Source organism: Gymnogyps californianus, chromosome Z, assembly GCF_018139145.2.
Source record: "Gymnogyps californianus isolate 813 chromosome Z, ASM1813914v2, whole genome shotgun sequence".
In the NCBI taxonomy this organism is placed as follows: Eukaryota; Metazoa; Chordata; class Aves; order Accipitriformes; family Cathartidae; genus Gymnogyps; species Gymnogyps californianus.
The window spans coordinates 58805607-58831485 of record NC_059500.1 but is presented as its reverse complement, the minus strand read 5'-3'; the positions used below and the strand labels follow the sequence as shown (position 1 = coordinate 58831485).

Genomic DNA, 25879 nt, shown 5'->3' with positions numbered 1-25879 from the left:
CCATATAAATTTGCTGTGTCTTTATCTGTCTTGGACGATATGGAAAAGATATTTTAGGGGAGAGGAAAGGGAGGAGGAAAAGGGAAAGGATCATGGAGAAAATGATCCTATTAAAGAAAATGCAGTCTTTCAGGATCAACTCTTTATCTAATTCCATCAACGCTCACTGAAAAAGTGCCCACCATGATAGCAAGGCCCTCAACTTTTCCCATCCCTGTAGCAATTCACAAGCAAAGACCACTGTGGTTTATGATCCGTTCTGCTGAGCTTTCTGCCATGACAGGAAGGAGTCTTGTTTTGTTTTACAGAGGAGAAGTGATGGCAAAGGCTGCAGGAGGTATCCCTCATTTAGTTTAATTCATGCTACCTGGGAACCCTCCCTTCCAATTCCATTTAGACTGAACAGCATACGTCCTGCATGAGTGCAGATTACGTATGTTCTGTCTGATGCAGTTGTTTAAAATTTTATATCCTGATACAGAAATAGCTGCCAATAAGCTGTGAAATATGTATGGGAAAGTTTTACTGTTCCCAGAGCTAAGACAGTACCTTGGGGAAAAAAATATCTTTTCACAGAACCATCCTTGGGTATCAGAGAGAAACAAGAAACTAAAAATGTTTCACTGAAAGGTTTTTTTAACTATGCTTTTACTATTATTCTAATGTAATATGACTAGTTTGTTCAAAACTTTGGTACCATAGGGTATTTTGTGAAATGCTTGCATACATTGCATTGTATGTGGTTACAATTAAAACCATTTTTTGTTTACTGTGTATTTCACTTACAGGAGTTAATCAATATTCTGAAAAAGTATTTTTACATCTCTAGAAAAAACTAACTTGTATCCTCAAGGTGGAAATTATTAAACTGAACTTTTCTTAGCAAATTGCACATAACAAAATTGTCTGATTTTTTTTCACATATTTTTCTGTTCATATGATTGAAACTGTGTTATTGTTATAACTATAGCATGATAAACAAGATATACATGCAAGGTTGTTTCTTTATATAAAGAAAATAAATCCTCCTTGACAATTGACAATACGTTTTAAACTCTGTGTTATTCATCCATTCTGGGTTGAAATACTAAAAATTTACTTCCTTATGATGCTATATTATTTTTGCTGTTTTTCCTGTTTGCTTGTATATAAACAAAGTGGCATACTTCTTTCAAATGTATCTAATGGATACAAGTCTGTTCAGCACTATTGTTCTGGTTACACTACATTATTTCTAAGATACTGAGAAAGTCTTCCTGGTTTTTTATATTCTTTTTTCAGTGTTAAAAATTTAACTGAATTATTAAAATTATTTAATACATGTTAATATTCTCAGACATCAAATTAGGAAGTCCTATTATGCTGTAAAAAGCTGTAATAATATAAGTTGCTCTCTTACATAAATAAATAAATGACCGATATTACTGGAGGCTTTAAGCTTCAAGAAAAAAAATGGAAGAAGTCTTTTATCCTGGTTTTTAGAGGGCATCAGCAGCTTGCTTTTATGAAAAAGTAACAGCTAAATGCACTGCAAATAATTTGCAGTAATCCAGTTCAGTGATTCATGTGTCTGCTTTAATGGGTCATAATTCAGGATAAAGTAACTGAGTGCAGTCAGAGTGCAGACACTGCTTATGCCAGGGACAGTATCTCTTCATAAAACACACCTCAGCAGAAGCAGTTTGCCAGCCCGCTAATACCCTCTGATGTTTTGATGTCCTGCATATTTTTCCGATTAAGTTTTGAGTGCCATGTTTTTAGTTGTATTTCCACATTCATTATCCTCACGTAGACCCTTCAGCGGGTTTGCCATATATGATTATTTTTTTAATGATGCCTTTCTTTCCACTTCAGCAGTTTAATAATCTAGCACATGGCTGCTTCTTAGTACTCAGCATTCACCTCCCCAATACAGAAGAGGACATGTGCTTTGGCTGCAGAATTCCATTTGCAGCTTTAGAAATGCATATTCCCTGTGGAACAACATTTGTTTGACATAACCATTCATTTTTATTACCTCTTTAAATATGTTTATCCAGAGTTATCAATAATCATAAATAACTTGTATTCTGTTCTTGTCCTGTTTTTTTCCACAGACAAAATTGCTTACCCAGTACGTATTAAATCTCGGCAAGTATGATCAAAGCTACGACATCAGAGACCGTACAAGATTTATTAGGCAGCTTATTGTTCCGAATGAGAAGAGTGGAGCTTTAAGCAAATATGCCAAAAAAATATTTCTGGCACAGAAACCTGCCCCATTGCTTGAGTCTCCTTTTAAAGGTATAACTGCCAAAAATCATTTGGTGAATGTTCATTGTGTAAAGGAATGTGGCAACGTATTCTGTTTCAAATATGCTCACAAATTGTGTCACTTAGCAGATACAAATGATTAATATGCAAGGGTACTCACTCTGCTTACTTGCTTTTCAGCAAGCAGGGTTTGCATGGTGCAAACACAGTGCAGTTCTCTGATGATAAACCCTGACAAACTGATCCATTTCTATCCATGTGGATTTTAAATTTGATTTAAATAACAGAAGGTGTGTCTTGAGGAAAACTGTTCTTCAATTTAGGAAAATAGCTCTAGTCTTTTATCTGGACTTTAATAGAAGATTGTTAATGTGAGTATTGCAAATGTTTTATGAATCTGAAATAAATTGAATCTCAATAGATTAGGTTTTTATTAATTTTCTCCAAAGTCATAATTTTCCCTGTGCGTTTTCCCTGCCTTTTTACAAGTGAGAACCATTGTCTGTCTTCTCAAATTAAAAGGTTATCAGGTTATCTTAATTAAAAATGCTCTGTTATTGTGATGATTTGAGATTTTAATTTTCATACGTACTTAGTCCCAGGTTTGAAGCTCTAAAAGGAGCTCCATTTTGAAGAAAAACTATTAAAATTCTGGATGTGTTTGTGCCAAAGCATGTATATGGATTGTTTAACTGTGCTGTCATTCTTAATATTCACAGTAAAGTAATTTTTAGAGAAGCTACATTTCAGAGCAACACCTCTAAACACACTGACTGATTAGCTTTTTTATTGACCATTATGGGGGAGATTATTGTAATCTATGGACTGAAATCAGTTTTTTGACCTATGAAGAGCTTCCTGGTTTATATTTATTCCATGACATTTGAGGTAATATAATGGCAATTACCTTTAGCCCTGATTAAGATTGCTCTTTGTGGTAGAGCTCATGGTGTTTGTGTATTTCTCCCCTCCCCCCTTTTTTTAATAGATCGGGATCATTTCCAGCTTGGCACCTTGTCTCACACACTGAACAGCCGAGCCACCGGCTACCTGGAGCTGTCTGACTGGCCAGAGGTGGCGCCTGACCCCTCCGTCCGAAACGTTGACGTAGCCGAGTCGGTACGTCAGCATCCTTAAAAGTAACTTCGCTGAAGGCACTCGTCAATATACAGTATTAGCGTAAAATACAAGTATTTAAATACTATCTGTAAGCTGTACTAAAAAACATTGATGCATGTGAACATCCATGTTGCTCATTTTAGCTTGGAAACGGAGCATTTGGAAACCTGCATAATGCTTGCTCTTTTCAATGAGAGAAGTGGGTCAACTGTAGGCCACTTCTGCTTCGCTTGTGGATTAAATGGGCTTTTTTCTCCTCCATCTCACTTTTGATCTCATACCTCTTATATTTGCTGTGCTGCAGTATGTTAATTGCTGTTAATGATGAGTGTAGCTGGACTACCAAAGTAGGAGGTGACCGGAGGTTTGTTCGTGTACAGATCCAAGTCTAAACAGAAAAAAATAGGTAATATAAACAAAAGGCAGCGGCAAGGACGAAAATTATGTATGTTTCAAAGTGTAAAGTCTGGAAGAGATCAGGGTTTACATTTCAGATCATCTGGAGAGAATTAGGAAAGTTTATAACAGGAAAATGTCATCTATTAGTGCACTAGTCATTTGTTGACATTATAGGGCTGGTCTTCTACTACCAATAGCTTTTTGTTACTGCATTGTAAACTCTGAGGCAAAGTCATGTTCTGGTACTGGAGTTGTGGTTTATGCATCGGGTACCAGAGTCCTACGAAATGTCAGTGGAAGCTATTGAACGGTAACAGAAATACAAATGTATTGGAATATGGTGTGCTGATGGTGCTCCCGGAGGTATGTTGTTTTAACAGGTATACCCAGAAAAGCGGATGGTCCTTGTCAGGAGCCAACTTCTACAGTAAATCGCCTGTGAATTTGCATATAAGAAGTTAGGCATAGAATGGATAGAGAAAATTCTAAAAAATAGGTATGACTTGCAGAAGCCAGTGAACAGCAGTGTGGTAGAACAGGCATTTCTCCTTAATACTTTAATATTACTTGTCTACCTTCTTATATACATTTCAGGAAAAGAGGTATTTGTGTACAAACTTCTGAAAGCTTTTATGAGGAGAATCTGAAGGCAATCAGCTAAAGTGGGGGGTTATAAATTATAGGGTTGGCATGAAAGAATGTGTGGAGGCGCCTTTGTCCATAAAAGCAAAGTATTGCAGGAAATTGATCCATCTGCAACATAATAGAAAACATCTCCCTCCAACCATGTAAACCTCAAAACAAGCATGAAAATCCTTTCCCCATGTTTTTTTGCAAGTATTTTCTTTGGAGAGTGTCTCATTGTCATTAATTTTGTGGTTCCTCTAGTACTGCATGTGCCTACACAGTGTATGTGAGCGAAGCTGAGTGCTTAAGCTGCAATCCACAATTAAATTGTCATTTATATCCAAAAGAATATTGGCTTATTAAAATACCAGTTGCTGGGTGGAGCATTACAAAGCTTTAGCAGCTTTTGGTGTTTAAGAGGAAGCCAGTGTGTCTCTAGAACCGTACACCATTGCAGGTCACTGTTAGAGCTCTTTCAAAAGTTAGTCTTACTCCAGATCAGAGCGGTCACTGAGGCAGACCTGTATCACGCTGTTGATATAGTTGTCTGCCTGTTTGTTTTTCCCCTGGCCTGAGTTTTTCTTCTGGTTCTCTAGTAGTATAGGGGGGTATGGAAAGAAAAAAAGTCTGGCCAAAGTATTGCCACGATCTGGTGTTCTCTTGGTGGTAAGAATTACTTTTGTTTGGAGAATTGCAAAGGAAGTGAAATACAGTTCCTCTGTGGCTGCTGGAACTTCTGCTGCCTACTGGGTCCACATCTGTTTTCCCCTTAAAACTTGAGATGATAAAGGTGGTGACTAGCCATATTTACCCTTCATTCTAGTCATAGGCTAAACTCAGCTGGATCTAGAGATAAAACTCTCAGACTTCAGGTTCTTTTGGCATAGAAATTTATTTATGGTTACTGATGCTTTTAATCTGCCTTAGTAAATCTTTTTCTAGACTCTCTAATAGTCATATCTCACCTTTTATAAGTATGTACAAAACTTTTAGTTCTCCTAATTGTGTAAGGTAAGAGAAGTTTAATAGTTTCTCTTGACTTGCTTAGAGGATTTATTTAGAAACTGCTTAATACTACTACTGTGAGTGTTTTTCTTTGCCATGTTGTGTGTATATTTTTGTATTGCTGGTTGTAAAAGTAAATTTAAGTTGAAATTTATTTACAGGCAAAGGAATGGACTGGAATTCTAAGTAAGACAAAGAAAGAGAAACCTATTGAAAAGTTCTACTCTGAATCAGAAGAGGAAGAAGATGAGTCTGCCAGTACCAGTGCATCAGGCAGGTGTTTGGAAAGCAACTTGCATCTCCGCTGCCTGGAGAACTTACCTTCAGAACTGGCCACTACTTAAAAGGAATCAGAAAAAAATTCAGAAAAAGCTAGAGCTATGTGTAAGATTAGGAAACCAGGGGGAAAATTTTACATTCACTGTAGCTGTGCAATAACTGCTAATTTTACAGTTATGGCTTGTGTGTTTATTAAATGAGTTAGACTTTGCTTTGTTTCCCAGTTAAAAAAGCTGGCGTGCTATTTTCATCCTACTTTAAGCCTAGCGAGAGTAGTGAGAGTTTGTAACTCCAATTAAAGCTAAAGGCACCTAACTTTTTGTGGGAAGAGTGTCCATATGCTTGGTTGTTGGGAATCGTAAGTCTTGAATGTTTTTTGGAATTCATTGTTGATGAAGTACTATTTTGATAACGTGTGCTGCTGTGTTGACAAAAGGCCAAACTAGTTTAACTGTGTAGTCTTTCATGGGGTTTATTCAGTACATTGTGTTTAGTATTGCTCTCAAGTTCTACGTGATATTTTCTGTTTATTATAATGGGGGTGATGATGGAGAAGATAACTGACAGCTGCCTATCAAGTTCAGTGAGCAAAGGTTCTTTTGACCAGTCTCCCACTTAATACCAGACAGGCAATTCCCCAAGACAGCTGTTTCAGTAGATGTTAATATAGTTCAGAGGTAGTGAAGAACATCATTCCCCCAGGTCCAGACTTTAGACACAGAAAATGTTTAGCATTAGAGACTTAAAAGAATTATCAGCATCTAGTTGAATGTAAGAAGGGCATCTTAAAATCTGAATATGGGGCTTCTTCCCTCTCATTCCTAAACTGAGGAAATATGCAGAAGAAGTGTTTAAGAATTGTATCACTGAAATTAATGATCTCTGAAGCAAGAAAATAATATATTCACTTCAGATATTTGAATATTTGGTAACTATATGATTAATTAGAGGATGAGTAATTTGTTTAAATCAGTGATTCAATCATCGTCACTATTAGTATTCAAGAACAGATTATCAAATTAAGCAATTGGTTGAAAAGATAATCTTGCAGTTAAGTGAATGTATAGATTAGAGAATTTGAGGTCATCTCCAACTCCTGATAGGGTTATGTAATTTTGAAGAATCCACATGCAATGAATTTATTATTGGGCTTTCTAATTTGATAAAGTATAATACTGTAGGCTGAAGAGGACAGGTCTTTAACCAACAAAATTTTGTAAACGTTAGGGGAAGGTGAGTTTCTTGTCTGCTTTTGACACAGGGTAAATAATGCTAAAGCTTGCAATTGGATCTTAAAATACTAAAACGTTGTTTTATTTAAAACAAACTTGGATTCCTAAAATACTAATTATGTAAGATATTTAGAAAAAATTGTAAGAGTTGTTTTTATTTCAGAGAGCAACTCCGGCAGTGGAAGTGAGAAGGAAGATAAGGAAGAAGGCAGCAGTGATGAGAGTAGTGGGAGTTCCTCTACCAGTGAAGAATCAAGTGACAGTGAATCAGACAGCAAAGAAAATACTGCAAAGAAAACATCTAGAGCTGCTGCTGAAAGGTAGGTATCCATTTGTATGGTTTTAATTTTTTGTGGTACTAGCTGTTAAAGCAATCTTCCTGTAAAGTCTGCTAAGCCTTTAATTGGGCTTTTTTGGGGGTGTATTGGCCAAGGAGTGATGTCTCCTGTTTCAGTGTATGCCAGTAATATGCAGGGTATGAACTGGGTTCATATTTTCATTATCAGACTACTCTTATGTTTGGAATTAATTTCTGACTTCAGTAAAATCTTGGGTGGCTTTTTGAAAATTGATGTAACCTTGGGAGGCTGAATAAGTGATCAAACAGTTGTGTGAAACACTTAATTACCTTTTGCAGCCATTTTGCTGAGAGCTAAAATTAAGTCCTTCAACAGTTTGCCATTATGTAACTAAGACAATTGATTTTTCTAAATAATGTTATATTAAAAAGATTATGATCCAAATATTAGAGGCAAGGGCTGTGAAGGGAAACGGTCACAAGGTATTTAAGTGTTAGCTCTTTTTAAGATTGCCCATTATCAACAGCATTATCATGTATTAAACTATCATTAAAATTTTGAGTAATTGGGGCTAATACCTTGGATTGTATGAATCTGTTTCTTCCACTGCTGTCAGCAAGTGGCCTCTGCAGACATGATCGCCCTTTACTCTGTAGTCTGCTGCCAGCTCACTTGATGAGTTTGCAGCTCAGCTCAGTCGTGGCTGACAGCGCTGATTGGGGCGCAGTACGCACTCTGCTCCTTTTATTACAGACAGTAATTAAAGCAGCTCGCCTTGCCACTTCCATAACAAACACAGCATAATGCCCTAATTATGACTTTATTAATTTAAGTCAGGATTTAATGATTTTAAAAGTGATTTATATTGTTTTTCCTGTTCAGAACAAATGAAATCTGTAGGTTAAATTAATACAGGCTTTTCATCATCGCAAAGTTAAAAAGCTAGTTACCAGTAAATTCTTTTCATTAGAATAAAATCTGAAATTTTAAGCAGTAAGGTAAACAATGATTACCCATCAAAACTGGCTGATGTACAGTAAAGTAACATTTTTAATCTTTAAATCTACTTTTAAAGATAAGCTAAAGATAAATTGTTGCAAAACAACTTCATTTGTATAATGGGTTCACAATAACTTATTTGTTGATTCAACTACAGTTTCTGTTCAATGGCAATGAAGGAAACATAGATAATTTTGTCAGTACCTGTATTATACGTCATGAAGAAGAAACTTTAAACAGTATATGCTAGTGAATTTTTATGTTTAGCTTATTGACCTCAAACAAGTTTTTAAATGTTGTCATATTGAAACATAATTTTGATAGTACCTATTTTTTCACCATGATTTTAACAATCGGTTATGCTACATTAGACTGTTTTTCTGAAGTATACTCTTGTTTCATTTTTAGCTTTGCAAGCTTCAAGTTTGCTGCTTTCAGAAAAAAATGCTTTTGACTAAAATTTGGGGGGTTGATTTCAACTTCAGTTACATGGGTAGGCATTATTAGCATGGCTTAAATGTTAATATTGATTTTTAATAATTTTGATTAAATTTGATTTAGGCAATTCAGTCCTGGGAAGTTCTTGGGAGGAGGAAGGTATTGCCCTAACTATTTTCCTTTCTTTCATGTTAGATTTTTCAATTCCCCTTCTCTGTATTTTTCCCTTCTAAAAACATTGCTATCTCAAACAGTAATGCAGCATAGTACATTTTTTGTAGTATTCCTAAAGCTAAGCAAAAATGTATAACAATTTAATTTGAGTCCCGAGGGACCCTTAATAGTTGAGTGGTTTGGATTTGTTTAATTATTGTTGACCTCGTTACCCTTCAAGCACTTTAGTAGCCAATTTATTGTCTTGGGGAGGAACCTGAATCAGGTGGTGTATGAAACACCTGATTTGAAAGTATAAAATGGTTGCCTGCAGATCCAAAAACAGAGGTTTTTTTCTATATGCAATACTAATTTATCTGCTCCATGATAACTATTAGAAAACAATTCTCATTTCCTGCAATATTTCTAGGTAGTAACTCCCCCCAAGACAGAAGGGTAATGTAGTAATTGGTAGTTATAGTATTATTAGAAGCAAACCAGGCAGATTTTAATAATATTCAGTAGGTGTTAACACAGAGCAACATAAACCAACATTGCCAGGGTGAACAGAACTTTACTGTGTGAAGAATAGTGTCTCTGAAGTCCATTAGCTGTAAGGTACTCAATATGACCAAAGGCGTCAGAATGTAATAGCTCTTCTGTATAAACTCTTCAACGGGTTGAAATATTTGTAGAAATTATAGGTCTTATTTCTAGGTGGTTTGATTTAGAAGAATTAATGAAGGAATAAATTCAATGCACTGACTTTTTTTTTTTTTTTTAAACAGTATTACTTTGCAAAAACATCTTATTAACCCATCAAGGTTCTGTTAGTCATAGGTGGAATAGTCTGAAAGTTTCTTTATATAAAGGGGTGTCTGCACTTCTTTCTGAAATGTCACAAGCTTGATGCATGGAAATAATATTTTTAATATTTAATATGTTCACATTTTTGTTTGGCTGTTTCGCTGGTTTAGATTATATGTGATGAGTTAATTATGTAATGTGACAGAACAATTTTGTGTACCCTTAAATAAGCTACTACTTGTCCCATCTTAGCTGAGTTTTTTATCATGAAGAAATACTGTCTTAAAAATCATTTAATAAAACTGTGAAATGTTAATGTAGGATATGGCCTAAGCAGATTCCTTTGGTGGTTTACATGTCTCTTAAAATTTTTTTTTTCAACATGTAGTGATTCAGAGGACATTAAAAAGAAAGCAAAGGGGATCTCCAAGAAGAGAAGCACATCCAGTTCCTCTGATACAGAGTCCACTTCATCAGAAGAAAGTTCTTCAGACTCCATGTCAGAATCAGGCTCTAAAAGTGACTCTGGGTCTGGAAAATCTAGAAGTGCTACCTCTAGTAAGGTAAAATATGTTTTTTAAAAAAACCCTATAAAATATGAAAAGATGCATCTAACCATCTATATGTGTGTGTTTCTGCGGGAATGGAGATGTGTAGTGGTTTTATGGATATCTAAAAAAACAGAATTTCTGAAAAAAATTTTTGACCTTGCATAAAAAGACCAATCCCAAAGTAGTTTGATAGTTTAAGCAAATAAGAATATTTTATAATGAAAAGCATATTTCAGTTTTAATTCTGTTATATTTTTACTCCAGATAGATGAAGAATAATAGAACCTAACTATTTTTTTAGATTACTGTTGAACTGGTGAAAGCACAGTACATGGGTAGTTCGCAAAAATAATATGCTAATTTGGGATGATTATTGTATTAAAATGGGATCTTGAAGTATAACTACTACAGGACCTGAGTCTGACAGGAAGCAAAACCAAGAAACAAATGTTAGTACATTGTTTCTTAAGAGAGTTTGAAGACATTCTAGTACAACCACTAGCTTTGTTTTAAAATTTCCTGTTAAAATTGAGAATAGTGCAGTTAATGCATCTGTACTTGAGGTGTACACATAGAGTAGTAGAACTAATGTACTTAATGAGTAATAAACCTTCTATTGTTCTCTGTGTTTGACAGGAATAAAGCTAATAAAGGGTTCCATTACTTCAAATTGTATTAGCTTTCTTACAACATTTATGAATTAGCAAACTTTCAAATACATCTTTTTTAAATTGGATTCGAAAATGTGTGAAGATGCAGAAGTGTTCAACAGGGCCATTCATGTGTCGGTTAAGTTTTAATTGCTTACCTTAGTGAAGAAAAAGGTTAAAAGTTCATATACTTAAGCTGGCTTTATAGAGCTAAAGTTAATAGCATGAATTGATTTCTGTTTCTCTAACTACCTTTCATTTAAAAAACAAATAAATGAGGAACTTTATGCTAAATTATCAAATATTTCCTGTGCTTTTCTTTCTATATATTTTATAGAAAATTTGAAGGGTAGAATTGTAGCTTAGAAGTTCACATTTTAATACCGATATGTGGTTTTGAAAATTAAGTGATGCTCTGATGCATTTTAAATTAAGCAAGACATTTTGGTCCAGACTCCTGTATAGATTGCTGAATAGTCAAAACAGACATCATTTGTTGCATTTGATGCAATTGTAGAAGCTGGTGGACAGGTGTATTTTGAACAGTTAAGAGGGAAGGCTGTAACTTTATTAAGCTGTTTCGGTGTGCACTTGCTTTAATTGAGGAGGTAAGGCTCTCCATTTTTCTAAATCTTGAACTTATGTTGTACATGGTCTTTGTTTTGTAACTTTATAGGTCTGCCTAGGAACTCTGAGTTGTAACCTTAACTTTTAATCTATTCCCTTCTTCTACCGAGTAGAACAAAAGATGAAGTGAGGCTGTAGCATTTGAGAAATGGAGGTGTGTTTCCATGGTTTGATCATTATTTCCTGCCCAAATGCCACACTGGGTGATGCACGTATGTGAAAGTTTTTTCTCGTAGAGAAGCCAAACTGGATCTTGCCAAAAAATGGTAGCACAACAGATGTAACCTAAGTCCTCTCAGAATAAACTCCTTTGACACTAGATGGGACATGAATTAATTCTAACAGTTTGCAGCTTCTCATATTAGCACAGTATTTTTTCACCGGAAAGTAATAGGTACTCTGACCTGCTTAGTTCTTAGCAGCCACTGCAAAACCATATTCAAACAATAGTGTCTTCTCTGCTGCATTTGTCCATTTTTCTCAGCATATCAGCACCATTGTTCATTATTTCTTTCACTACAGTTACCTAAACTGTTCTGGTTCTTTCACAGATGTCGTGGTTTAACCCCAGCCTGCAACTAAGCACCACCCAGCCGCTCACTCACTCCCCCCACCCAGTGGGATGGGGGAAAGAATCGGAAAAAAAAGTAGAACTTATGGGTTGAGATAAAGACAGTTTAATAGGACAGAAAGAAAGAAAATAATAATAATGATTATAATAATATGACAATAATAATACTAAAAGAATTAGAATATACAAAACAAGTGATGCACAATGCAATTGCTCACCGACCGATGCCCAGTTAGTTCCCGAACAGCCATCCTCCCCTCCCAGCCAACTCCCCTCAGTTTATATACTGGACATGACGTCATATGGTATGGAATATTCCTTTGGCCAGTTTGGGTCAGCTGTCTTGGCTGTGTCCCCTCCCAGCTTTTTGTGCCCCTCCAGCCTTCTTGCTGGCTGGGCGTGAGAAGCTGAAAAACCCTTGACTTCGTCTAAACACTACTTAGCAACAACTAAAAACATCAGTGTGTTATCAACATTATTCTCACACTAAATCCAAAACACAGCACTATACCAGCTACTAGGAAGAAAATTAACTCTATCCCAGGCAAAACCAGGACAGCAGGATATGTGAGGACTACTAGCATAAAGAAGCTTTTTGTATTTTAAAACAGCAGTCGAGAATTTGTGGAGAACCGTAATCTCCAAGAAGCTTGGGATTGTTTTGTTGAAGTCAATGGAAGATTGTCAAGCCCTTGGATTTTAAGAGAAGAGAAGGAACATTGCAGTAGTCCTGAAGTCTTACTTGATTAAGAAGCACCTAAAGAGAAATGTGTTATGAACAAAAAGTATTTGTAAGCAATTGACAGAAGACATGATCAAAGTCAAAGGGTAGAACTCAAAAACTGCGAAGCTTTTAATCATCACAAAAAATATTAAAACAAATAGCAATGGGTTTATATGCATGGCAGCAAGAAAAGAAGCAAGGAGATTATTGAAAAGAAAAGATAGCATAGAGCTCACTATGCAAAAGCTAAATGTCTATGTTCATTAAATTCTTTTTCACTAAAAAATTAGCACATTTAATGTGAGGGCAACAAGCTATGGCTGATGGACTGTAAGCAGTAATGGTCATATAGGAAGGGGGCAGGGGGGGAAGTTAATTTAACACTCTTGAACATAGAGGACTGTTTCAGTGTATTATATTAATGTCTAGGACCATGCAGTTAGTTTCCATTTAAGCCATGTTGGACGCCTGCATTTATACTTGAGGTGTTTCTCATACTTGGTTATATTCAGAAGTGTAATTGGAGCGGGTGGGGGGGGGAGGTAGTCACAGGTATTTTGTGTCAAAGGTGATTGTTATGCTAACTAGCTTAATAGATTTTTTGGAGAGAGACCTGTTTTGAGCCCTGTAATTATAGGTGGAGCTAACTGATGATAACCTAGATAAGCCCTTCCAAGCTGGAAAGAAAAGCAATGGTTAACAAACTTTAAAGAACATTATAGATGAAGTCTTGTATAGACCCCCTTGTGTCAAGGTACATTTTACAAGAACCACCCATGTTTATTTTACTTCCAGGAAGATCTTGGAATTTTTCTGCTTCTTACCTGACTTCTTTTCAGGCCACCCAGGAAGCAGATGGTTTCAGCCAGGCTCTCAGAAATGCATGTTTTTATTCTGATAGATTTTTATTGGAAAAGCTATTGCTTATATTACTCTGCTATGGGGTATTCTTAATTTGGTCAGTGTGTATGGGGAGATGATTCATTAGGATTTCCTTTCCTTTTAAATAACACTGAAAAGATTTTCTGAAATACATATCGATAAGAGGAGCAGTTAGTAGGCTCTATTTTTATAGTTTCTCAGTTTGCCACACATGATGAACTATGTTACGTAGCTGATGTTTTGGGTGGTGTTTACCATTCTTTATGTTTTGTTGGGTACCATTGCCATGTTCAGCAGAATTTTCATAATAAAAAATGTTCAATTACACTCATATGGGACCTTTATTTGTGCATACATCCATGCATTTACTAGCATTAAAATATGTTAAAAAAACTTCAGATTATTTTTCCTGAATATATTATTAATGCTTTCATATTTTTTCTCTTGAAGAATCATTTTGAAAAAGCTGTTGTGTTCACTGTAATTGAGCCGCAGTGAATAGAAAAGTCACTCTCTTGTACTGCAGTGTTTTATATCATTTTGAAATATGGATAGTTTTAAGTGTTCAGATACATATTATACCATAAGCATAAATACTGTAGAGCTAAAATGCAGATTTGAGGATGATGCATGTATAAGTAGGTGTCTCTACAGTGGGATTTTAAAATCAGCTACTGTTGACCTCCTTATACAAGTATAATACAGTCACTCAGCTGTTAAAAACCTGATCCACTATTTAAAAAATATACAAAAACAAATTGTCTATCTTTCTGCCTGATCTCTTTTCAAGTACTAACACAATGGAAACAGTGGGTGATCTGTCAATGCATTTGGATTGTCAATGATGGTTTTGTATAAATATTGGGAGGATAAGAAATAAAATTCGCACAGCAAAATATGATTTCATCTGCCTTTTCACTGCAGCTCCATGGCTCGTGCTGCGGTGTGAAATTCTCATTTTACACACTTTGCAGGCGGAGCACATGAATTATGCATTGAGCAAGAGAAATCTCCTGCTTCAAGTCCTGTATGCATTTACCAGGTTCTATCTCTATTACCAAGATGAATTGCAAATGGAGAAATGTTTGATGGAATATAGCTTAACTTCTTTGTTTAGTATTCTGCTTTTCCCATAGTGGGCTCTTTTGGTAGGAAACTGTTTGGGTTACATTGTAGACTTAGTTTTAAGACAAAAGATGAAAAATTATGTTACAGAGAAATGCCAGACACGTCAGAGCCTTTTTATTGTCTTGATTTGGAATGCAAAGCTTTTTTCATTCAATAGAAATATCTGTTGGTAGTGTTTGTTGCAGTCATTGGCTTTTTATTATTCCTAGAAAGCCAATCAATTTTCTTTTCTTGGAAAAACCAAATTAAAAAATAATCATGTTTGTAATAGGCAAGACCCATGTAAATAGGTTTCTTTGGTGTTTTGTACAGAATTGCACACAATTAATATATATACCCGTATATAGAAATATGCATATAAATATGAAAATATTTGTGGTTATGTGTGTATATATAACATGCGTACACACACGTGTAAGTAGCTGAGTATTTACTTAACTTGACACACTTGACAGAAGTTGAAAATAAGATGTGATCATACTTTAACATTAGCTTTATCTCGATTTAGTTAGCTTCTGATTTTACATTTCCCAGACGGTAGGGTTGGTTGGGGGGGGGGGTGTGGGTGTTTTGTTTGTTTGTTTCTTTGTTTTTACAGTAAACTGATTACTTAAGTACAGTATTCTGGTAAAGTGTGCAGTGGAAGTTTTTCTTACCATGCATTACCTTGTTGTAATGATTCTGTATTTGTGCCTTATCTTAGGACCATTTTATTTTATTTTGAAGTATAAGAAATAAATTCTCTTGAAGGATTTTTTCCCCATTTTTAAGGATGAATTATGTAGTAGATTCAAAATAATACCAGTGCAGAAATGCATTTTATCTTATAAAATTACATATCAACCTTTGTGATATGTACTTAGTAACTACTTTAGAATGGCAAAATAAATAACAGAAAAAACAAACTGAAGCATACTATTGGTGTTGTGACATACAATGTTCTATCTTAATTGTCTTCAGTAAACAGATTAACAGTAAGAGGATTTCTTGGCTCTGACTCCTAATATTTTTAAACATCTTGACCTAGCAGTGCTGCCATTGGCAGAACTGAAGGATATTCAAAATTCTCATCCTTGTGCTATAGCCTCTCATGTGGGTGAGCCACTTTTTATAGACTTTAATTGGCTGCATAATAAAAGGAAATGGAGAAATACCATCTCTACTGGAATAATTAGCAAATATAGAACTCTAGCTAAAAATAACCTTTGAACCTTAATCATAGTTGAAGATAGAACTGTATCTTATGGATAAGTGGGGGTCGTGAGTGAAAGAGTTCAGAAGTTGAGGGGGTTTTTCAAAATATATTTGCATTTTGTTTAACCATGTTCTCTTTTAGTATGTTTTGGTCTCTGAAGAGTTTGTAGTTTAGCAAAAAAGTTGTGATACATCGTTTATAGCAAAAGTGCTGCAGATAACAGCTAAACCCCTGATTCAGGGGTAAATATTCACCAAATGGTGCTATAAAAAGACTTGGAATTCATTAAAAGAATTGTCATGAAATTGTTTCTCTGACAGTTCATAGACATGAGTAGTTCAAGTAGAACCTGTAGCTTAGGAAGTATACTATTTACCCTTATTTCATGGATTTTTTTTTTAAAATTAGCCAAAAGAAGCTTGATGAGTTGCCAGTAATCACACTGGAAGAGAAAAATGAAGTCTGGTAGTTGTGACAAGAATGGAACTCAAGAGAGCAGGTTCTGCAGCAGAGTCCCTCACTAATTCTGGACAAGGCATGTAAGGAATGGAATAACATTAGCACCATTTTAAAGATATTTTGTAACATTTCTTTTGTCCAGAGGAGTTTTGTGTTTCAGAAAAATCAGTGACAGTAGAACACTCAAATACCATAGTCATAAGGACCACTGAAGTATGTTGATTTAAAAGTAATTTTAAAAATAGTGGCTTCCATTCTTCTCTGTTCACAAGATTGTTCTCCTCCCAGAATATCTAAAGCACATCTGTAATGATTACATGAGTGACAACTGTCTATTTGAGCCATGGGTTTATTGGAAGGAAATGATGAGCAATGTCATTTTGGCTCAGGTCAAGCCTAATAGCCATTAACATCAATGGCTTCAAATAGCGAGAATATTAGCTAGTTTGTTCCATGTTCTTTGGAGGGAACCATGGAATTTCTCCCAAAATTGGAAAAAAATAGACTTGGCATTATTGTTAGTTTGCAACTGACCGTGAGGCTGAGAGACTAGAAGAAAGGGAATGCACCTTTAGAAAAGAGGGGTCATTTTATTCTATGGTGATAGTCAAAGAAAGTGATTCTAGCTGTTGAGTTTCTGAGAGGACTCCAAGCTCCTGTAGGAATTTGTATCCTGAGTGCCTGAAGAGGCTGTGACAGCTTGCAAGAAATGCTCAAGAAATGGAGGCTCGAATGGGCATATGGAGTTTTACTGATTTATTTAGACCTGTTCACTTATTAGAAAAGGTAAAAGAATAATATATGTGTAAGCATTTGGCTGTCACGTGCTGTTGAAGAGGAAACTGGTAAACTAGAAGGTTCACAGAAGTGTGACTCCTGGAAAGACTGCGTTGAAATTACTTGCAATACCTTGGGTAGTGAGCAATGTCCTGAGGTCTAAAGGCAGTTGACAAATTCTCTGAAAGAATGACAAAGCTTTCTGTCTGATGAGTGAGCGAGAGAGAGCAAAGGCAGAAGGAGTTCTTCAGCCAATCCAGACGAAGGATGCTTAAGAGTGGGTAGGAATAGCATGATGACAAACTCTCTGATGAGCGTCCAGCGGGTAACATGTCCAGGTTCTGGCTACATCCAAAGATCAGTTGTTTTTACTAAACCACCCTACTAGGAGTCCATATTGAGCTGTGACACACTAAATTCTGTCCTGAATCATCACTGTCTAGACATGTTCTGAAGATATGACCAACACTCACTCTTATTAGATTTTTTTAGAACTTTTTATTTAGCTATATTGAAACAAATTTTGTTGAAATATTCTGTTTGCCAAGTCACTGAGATTATTACTGCTCTACTCTTTACTTAACATACTGCCAATCCTTATTATTAGAACTCATCTTAAGGCTTAAAATTGAAACTTTTTTTGTGACAAGAATCAACTTTTTGTTATTTGTCCAGCAATTAAGTAAAATCCCAGTAGATGATGGGACAGGATTCCATACTCCTAGATAAGTGCAAATAACACTACTTTCTTATTGAATAGATTTTGTCCTGTTTTTCATCTGGAAACAGAAATGTTAGTACCAAAGTCTTTTGTCTTCAAAAAAAATGCTTCTATCTCTATTTTAATGGTCTCAACAGAAGTGTCTCATCTGTCACCAAAAGTTTGCTTTGAGTAGCAACTATTATTAGTATTAAATGAACACATGGGCTTCAGAGGAGTAAATGTAGCTGAAATGTGACGTTTAGGTTCAGCTTACCTGTACAAAGAAATCTTTCTCACTAGGTGAATTCTCTGAATGCCGAGCCCTGAAAATGAATAAATTTTTCTTTTACAGCAGAGAAAATACACTTTGCTTTATGAAAGTATTAAAGACTTTTCTTTTGCTGATACGGTGAAAGATGAAATATTCATGTATTTTGACAGAAAGAAGAAAAACCAGTACAAGATAGAAAAGCTCCAAATAAACAAGACGTGTTTCTCTTAGATTTAGATGATTGTAAGTATCTTGATTAAAGCCTCATTTTTCCTATGGCATAAATTCAATTCAGTTAATTCAATGAAAATTAATTTTAAATGTCTGAAACATTGATTCTGTTCATTTATCGTACCAGCTTCCTGACAAAAAAAAATTTCTTAGACTATCAACTTATTTTTAAGCATAATTATTACAATAAGTGAGTTTGTTTTAGAACTGAGAAATAGTTTCAAAATTTAGAAAGTATTGGTATGTAGAAAATTTATTTTGAGAATTTTTGTATGTCTGGACTTGTTTTCTGTTAAAGTGGGCTTATTTTCTCAGGTGCCAATGGATGTTACTTGTACAACATCTGTGCAACCTATGAACCAATTGTGGTACTATAATAAGATACTAAAAATTGTGAAGACCAGATTAAAATGTAGTCTTAGAAGGGCAGGTAGAGCTGGCACTGTTTTTTGGCTATGCTTTGTAGTGCCATTCTTCAAGTTTACTTCTACAGGTGCAACACATGTTAGAATTGCATTAATATGTACTTTGCACATAACTTGTAAATGAAAATGTGCTGCATGGAATGGATCAGACTGAAGGATAAAATAGAGGAAAAAATGGGAAAGGAGGACATTAAAAAAATATTTTTCATGTAAATAGCATGTAGTCTATACATATATCAGTTTTATTTATATTTACATTGTTTATTTTGAGTATTGGGGCTCTATGTCTGAAAAAATAATGTTCTGCTATTAAGAAACATATATACAAGGGTAAAATAATTAGATCAAGACATAAAACCTTTTTACATTTAATGAAAATAGCTCATTGTCCTTCCCAGTATTTTAAATTTTTTTTAAATTAATTGCCTTTTTACTTCTAGTCTGTCCTGTGACAACTCCTGTGGCAGTTCCTACAGCAGCTGTTTTGTCCCCAAGTTTAACAGCAGACCTAGAGGGATTAAGTCTGTCGAGTTCATCAGTCATTGATGTAAGTAGCCTTTAAAAAGTGGGGGGGGGGGGGGGGGGTGTCTTAATTTAAGCATTTCTCATGTTTTTGAGGCAGTCATTAAAGTGATTTTTTTTTAAAGTACTTTCACCTATAAAGGTCTTGTATGAAATTCTGGTTTACATGCAAGTCTGGCAGCTTTTTTTGATCTGTTATAATTACATTCTGAAACATGGAGAAAAGTATGAATACTGCATGTCTGAGAAGGATGCCTTCAAGGATTTTTAACCTTCTCTTTCAAGCTGTCTTTTTCTCTGCCTGAGGGAAACTTTAATTCACAAATTAAGTATCCAAACTATACAAATCTTTCAAATCGTCTAGTTGCTACAGTATCAAAAATAAACTACAAGAAGATCACATACCTGTTAATCCTCAGCCTGTTTGTTTACTATACATGCCTCCAATTATGACATTTTGCTACTTGGAAGTAATTTTTCATGAGTATACGAAGCATAGCCCCTGGGTTCAAATAAAAAGGGTATAGATTTACAATCAGTGGTGTATCAGTATGTGTCATGATTCATTCTGTTAGTGCTTTCTGCTTTGTAGCACTTTCCATTAGGGAACCTCAAAACTATAGGTATAATTAAGGTTAGCAAAGTCATGGAGGTAGAGGGCATTCCTTTGTTGGGTGAAAGGATAGTAGTTGGTGTTCTTGGTTTGGGTTGGTTTTTTTTAGTCATTTTGTGTGTCCAATTTAAATTTGCAATTTAATAAGGAATTGCAGCAGTACAACATAGGATACTTATCCTTGAGAAAGTGGATGGGAGTGACCAGAAAAAATACCAGAGGCACAGGCATTTTTTAGCCTGGCTTTGTTTCTAATGAGACTGGTCTATAGAACCTACACTGCAACTTTAATAATTGCTGGTAAAGTACTTTGTGCTGGCTTTGGGAGCAATACTTTTGCAAAATGAAGTACTTCTTACATAAAGGAGCTGCATGAATGATTTGACTCAAGAAATAAAAGATCTTAGCTGATGATTCAGTTTCATGTTTACAGGCTTTAAAATTTGGTGTTGAAAAGGTACGCTGTTGGATATTAGCCTTATCTAAGAAAATTGTGATGCAATTTTAATTTCAAGCAGAGCAGTAGCAATCTGTGGACATGCAGTCACTTTGCCTCATGTGTAGTCATTCATGTGTCACAGTCTGAAAATGCCAGAAATTCTCTTCCATGTTATTTTGCAGTGCTGTATGCAGTGTTAGGTGACAAGCCTGAGTTTAACTACAACTGTGTTGTTATTCCTGTGACTGCAATCCCACAATTGCTTCTTTGCCATCCTTTATGGCTTTGACAGCTCAAAACACAGGCAATCATCTGTTTTCCTGGCTCTTGGGTTAGCTTAAGAATGACTCTGGTGTCTTTGCTTTACTTGAGAATTAGCATCTTTGAGGGTAAGTTAAAGATACCAATCACTAATGTCGGCTGCTCGAGAACACCCCCTGTTTGCCAATGTCTTTGGTCCTTTTATCATCTGCAGTACATGAACACATGTTCCACTCCCACATTCATGCTTGCTTTCCTAATGACTGCCATTATTCGTTTGCTAAATTGCTTCTCCTCATTCTTCAGAAGGTGGCTGCAATGAAATAGAGGTTTTAGATAGAAAGAGCTAGAAGGTGTAGGCTAAACAGTGGAAGAAGTTCTGCATGAAAAGGTTGATTCTGCAAAATGCCTCTTTCTTGGTACTGCTGAGTTCCTGGTAAAACATGTAACCAGCAAAGAAGCTGGAACATTTCCTCATGCTCCATGCTCTGGAAACAACCCAAATCATGTAAGAACTAATTGTTGCTGCCTGGATAGTGATTACATGTTTTGGGCTGTATTCTGTTTTCAGGTCTAAGCTCAGCTCTCATTGCCGTTAATTGCAGATGTACATGAGGTCCTTTGCTGAGTTTTGTGCACCAGGAAGCAACAAAAATTAAACACTAAGGTTAAAAAACTCTTCTTTCAAATGATATCCATATATTGTAAAAAGTCTTGCGTGCAAGTAGTGAAATAACTATTGTCACATGTTGTTCAGCACCATCAGGTAATTTTCTAAAAATGAAAATATAAAAACAACTTTTAAGACTTTATGTGGGGATGTCCCTCTTAAAATAATATTTTGAATTTAATCTATGATGGCTAATTCTAAAAATAAGGAGGATAGTTGTCATACTTCAGAAAACTTTTTCTTCCTTCAATGGGAGAGAAAATGAATTTAACTGTAGGGCACATGCCAAACTAACAGTGAGAAATTAATTTATTACGAGGCTGTGGACAGCATGGAGTAAAAATAGATAAGTACAGTATATGACCCTAATATCAAAGAAATGTAGCAACCACTTATCTTGGAATATGTCAGGCAGTCTATTATTCAAATCATTCAGCACTGTAATTGGTTACAGCTTTTAGAAAACTTATCATTCCAAATTCATAGCTGCTGAACATTATAGAAAGCACAAATACAAGAATGGTTTCAGAGTAATGGTATGGGTCTCTTTAAACCTACAAAACCAAAATATCCTTGAATAGAAACTACAGTGCACAACCTGATTCTTTGCCCTGCAGCTCATGTGTTTTTATGATTCATGTTTACATATAGCACATTTACCCCCCATATAAATGCACACATGCATATTATAGTTTGTTCTAGGAAAAACAAAATTCTCTGGTAATTTATGGATAACTTTCTTCCAACTGGATGCAAACCATAGTAAATCCTTGTGTGTGCTTCTGCCCTGGTACATGTAGTCCATCTTCAGGTGGCTCAACCGAACCAGGTAACTGAGGTCACCAGAGGCTACTATAGGGCTTTTCAGGGTGTGCACACAGGAGAAGTCAGACCTAAGTGCTTGGGGGAACTCTGCGTTTGGAGTCGATTGAGTTTCAAATGGATACATCTAAAATGAGAGAAGAGGGAATTGAAAGCAAAACTCATGAATGATACAAGGACAGGGAGGATTATAACCTGCTGCAGGAAATAATGTTTTGTGCAGGAGTGGTGAGAAGGAGGAAGAGGAGACCTATGGTATCGGGGAGAAGCCAAAGAGGGGAGTGATCATCTGTTCCTACCCATCCACAGCTGAGAGGAAAAAAAGCTAAACTACCTGTTCTTTTCTCATTAGGATTTTAGATGGTAAAAATGTACAAGCAACTGCTCTCCTCTATGTGTAGAGCCCTGAGTATGCTGCATAGGATAATTAACTGGTAAAAATGACACATACTTTTAAAAATAAAATTAGTGAGAAGGAAATACTGCTTTGGTAGCAAGAAATTTGTTAGGATTCAGAACAGTGCAAGGGAGAATTGACAGCTGGATATGAGCTCTGATGGTAGCAGCAGTTGGATGGGGCAAAAAGTGTGTGGAAGTATGGGCTGAGCTGAGTAGGATTTGAGGGGATAAAATTGTTTTCCCTGTCCCAAATAGAGGATAATTTGGGGGAAAAGTCAAGGGTGAATAAGAGTTCATGATAAAAGCATGTAGCAAAAGAGGGGAAAACTCTTGTTGTAGTGATGAGGTACTTATAAAAATATTTGATCCAACAGTTTAGTGTTGCCATTAATTATTGTGCATATGGAATTAAGGTATAAGTGTAGAAGCAGTACCACTTTACTAAGGTTTTATTCGGCATGTTTAGTGTATTCCCTTGATAGTAGCTATTACCAAAGATATGTTTTTATTGTTTCCTACTACTTGGTGTTCCACAGAAACTGTTTAGGAAGGGAGGAGTAAATCTTCTTGTTTTCTGTCTCATGTCTTCTACAGAACTTTTGTCTGAGATCCATTTTGAGAACTTCTTTAGAGTGGTGATGCATAGAGCAGAAATAATAGCTTTTGACGAAAGTCAAGGTCGAGCTACAGACCTGTCAAACCAGGTGATAAATACATTTAATTTCAAATTGAGCACACTTACAGAATTCCTTGAGAAACAGTAAACACGAACTCCCTTAATATTCAACTAGAGATATTTTCAGAATAGAACACTTTAAATGCTATTTTAATTTCTAAGTTGTTGAGGTAGTCTTTACAGGGGAAAACTTTCTTATCATTTAGGTTGCTTTGTCTATTTAGGCTGTTTCTAATTCCACTACAGCAAGTGTTAAGACTGACTCTGAAGTATATTCTTTTCCTGTGTGAAAGAAAGAAGTCTTAGAAGTACCAGGAACACAAGGATTGCAATAATGGATTATATCATGGCACTAGTCTGGTATGCAGTTTGCAGGAAATGTTAGCATGAGGTGCTTAAGAATTTGCAAAATCCTACAGTAGAGAAATGAATAGTAGTTCTTCCAAATAGTTGTTGGTGTGCACTCAATGAGTTTTATTTTTTCAGAGCTTTGTTAGCAGTAATTATTCTGTAAGTAGATAAATTTATCATTCATATAAGCTCTGGTCTGAGTTCTTACCTCAGGAATGGCTGTATCAGAAGAAACATTAACTAGTTAATGTCATGAAAGAGATGTAGTGCAGTCACTTGTGATAGCAGCAGACTGTGTGCGATGGTTCGAGTAGATTCTTGGTACTCTTCTGCCCCGTGTGTTCAGAGAGATTTTGATCAACTACCATTGTTTTTTAAATAACTAGTTTTATATTTCTGTAAATATATCCCATCCCTCTTAGGACGCTTCTAAAATTTTTTACTCAGACAAAAGATGTTTCTTTTAAGTCAGTTTTCAATGTTAGCCACATCTCTTCTATCAGATGTTTTTGTGGTTTTGTGTTAGGATAACACAGGCTTATGGTATCCTTAATACCATTTTATTATTTTTCATAGTTTACCATTTTCCCTCTTGTTTTTCAAATTCCTTTAAGAAATGTCTCATCCTTTTGGCATCTCATCACAGGGGAGCTTTTTTGTATGCATTAAATGTTTTCATTATACTTCTTCTGAAGCCCACCTTTTTATATAAAGATTGAAATTGGGAAGGTTTGTTGGGGGGAGGTGAAGGGGGCAGTGTGCCACAAGATAGTCTACGTGTATCCTATCCCTGTGCGTGGTTATAACTTGTTTGCATTGTTAACCACACTTGCACAATGAGCAGGGATGTTTTTGCAGTTCTGCGTAGTTTTCTCTCCAGCTTTGTTTCTTAGATGGTGCTTTTTCCATGTGGAATAGTTTAAAGTATGCGTGTTGTCTCCATTTTCCCCTACTCTGTGCTCTACAGGATTTGTAGCAAGCATAAGGCTTAATTGAAACCACTTTTTACAAATATCATGTTAGCAGGATGCCAGGGAAAGTTTGTACCTATGAAGCAAGTGAAAAGGCGTAGTCTTAAATTTAAGAGTTAAAAAGCAACTTTCTCTTAGTGCCACCCAAAATTCAGCTATGCAGCTGATTGGGTGTGACTGATGCTTGTGGGAAGGCGGCGTGGTCCAGTGGATACAGAACTGGGTGTTACATATGGAAAATGAGTTCTATTTTTGGCTTACTACTTGCTATGTGATCTGGAGAGAGTAACTTAATCTTTTAGTTTTCCATCTGAAAAATGAGGATAATGATGCTTACTCACCTTGGGGAAGCACTTGGAGATCTACTAATGAATGTAGGTGCTCATCAGCAGATATTAACCATGGCCAAGACAGAAGAAGGAATGAAACCAAGACCTCCTGCATATTTAATTTTATTTTTCTGTGTTTATATAAGTTTGCTGTATAAGAGGGTATTCTTAAATTGGTAACGTAATATATGTGTTACATTAAATATTTGAAAGTTATAATGTCCTTTCAGAAATTGCTTCCACATACTTTTAAAAATGATAGCTTGAAAAAAGAACCTGCTATGACACTTTTTAAAAGTGTCATTTCACCTTTATTCTTTAATTAGAAATCCATTTGTCAATATTTGTGACGTTTATTAGCGTTCGAGCCATAAAAATACCCGTCTTATGTTTATTAAATGCATTAATACTTAACAAGCTCTACACTTAAAAATTAAAAACCTTCAACTTCTTTTCTTTTAAATAAATTAGAGAATTTAATTTGGAAGTTCAAACATGATCTTTCTTCTGAGTCAGAAACAAGTTTCTGGTACAAGACACTGGCCCAAATAATAGTATGCCCAGTCTGAGAGGTATATTATATTATTACTATGTCTAATCTCATTGATTTAGTTGATTACTATGTCTTTTTAATACTAGATATTCTCCCGATTGGGTCTTTTGTTTATGCTTTTATATATAATGTATACATTATATAAATTATGTATATGTTATAAATTATATACAATGTGTAATTATATAAATATAATGTATAATTAGTTAGCAACTTGTATATTAATTAAATTGTATTCTGAATAGCCAGGTCTTTGATTAATAGTAATGCTCCTAATTCAATGCTATTTTGCTGTTTTGTTATCATGGAGTGAAAAAGATTGAACCAATATTCAGATATTGTATTTAAAAATAAAAGTGCTAAAATTGCAAGGTAAAGTGCAATTACAAGATTAAAATCCTATTTATAAAATAGAAATTAAATTGGGGGGGGGGTTATTGCAAAAGAGAAACTCCTTTAGATAAGTTAC

General features: G+C 35.4%; 1 protein-coding gene across 3 annotated transcripts in view; it reads left to right on the top strand.

The window, feature by feature from the left end:
* Nucleotides 1–25879, top strand: part of AP3B1 (adaptor related protein complex 3 subunit beta 1) — a 165735-nt gene that overhangs the window by 93216 nt on the left and 46640 nt on the right. The window contains exons 16-23 of one of the 3 annotated variants that reach the window (XM_050913722.1): nucleotides 2097–2283; nucleotides 3242–3372; nucleotides 5565–5676; nucleotides 7078–7234; nucleotides 9999–10156; nucleotides 12190–12203; nucleotides 18319–18391; nucleotides 19245–19351. In XM_050913722.1, coding sequence (XP_050769679.1) covers nucleotides 2097–2283; nucleotides 3242–3372; nucleotides 5565–5676; nucleotides 7078–7234; nucleotides 9999–10156; nucleotides 12190–12203; nucleotides 18319–18391; nucleotides 19245–19351 — 939 coding nt within the window. Of the gene's footprint in view, nucleotides 1–2096; nucleotides 2284–3241; nucleotides 3373–5564; nucleotides 5677–7077; nucleotides 7235–8773; nucleotides 8810–9998; nucleotides 10174–12189; nucleotides 12204–18318; nucleotides 18392–19244; nucleotides 19352–25879 lie in introns of all 3 variants that reach the window. The other 2 variants (XM_050913720.1, XM_050913721.1) reach the window with 2 other exon arrangements.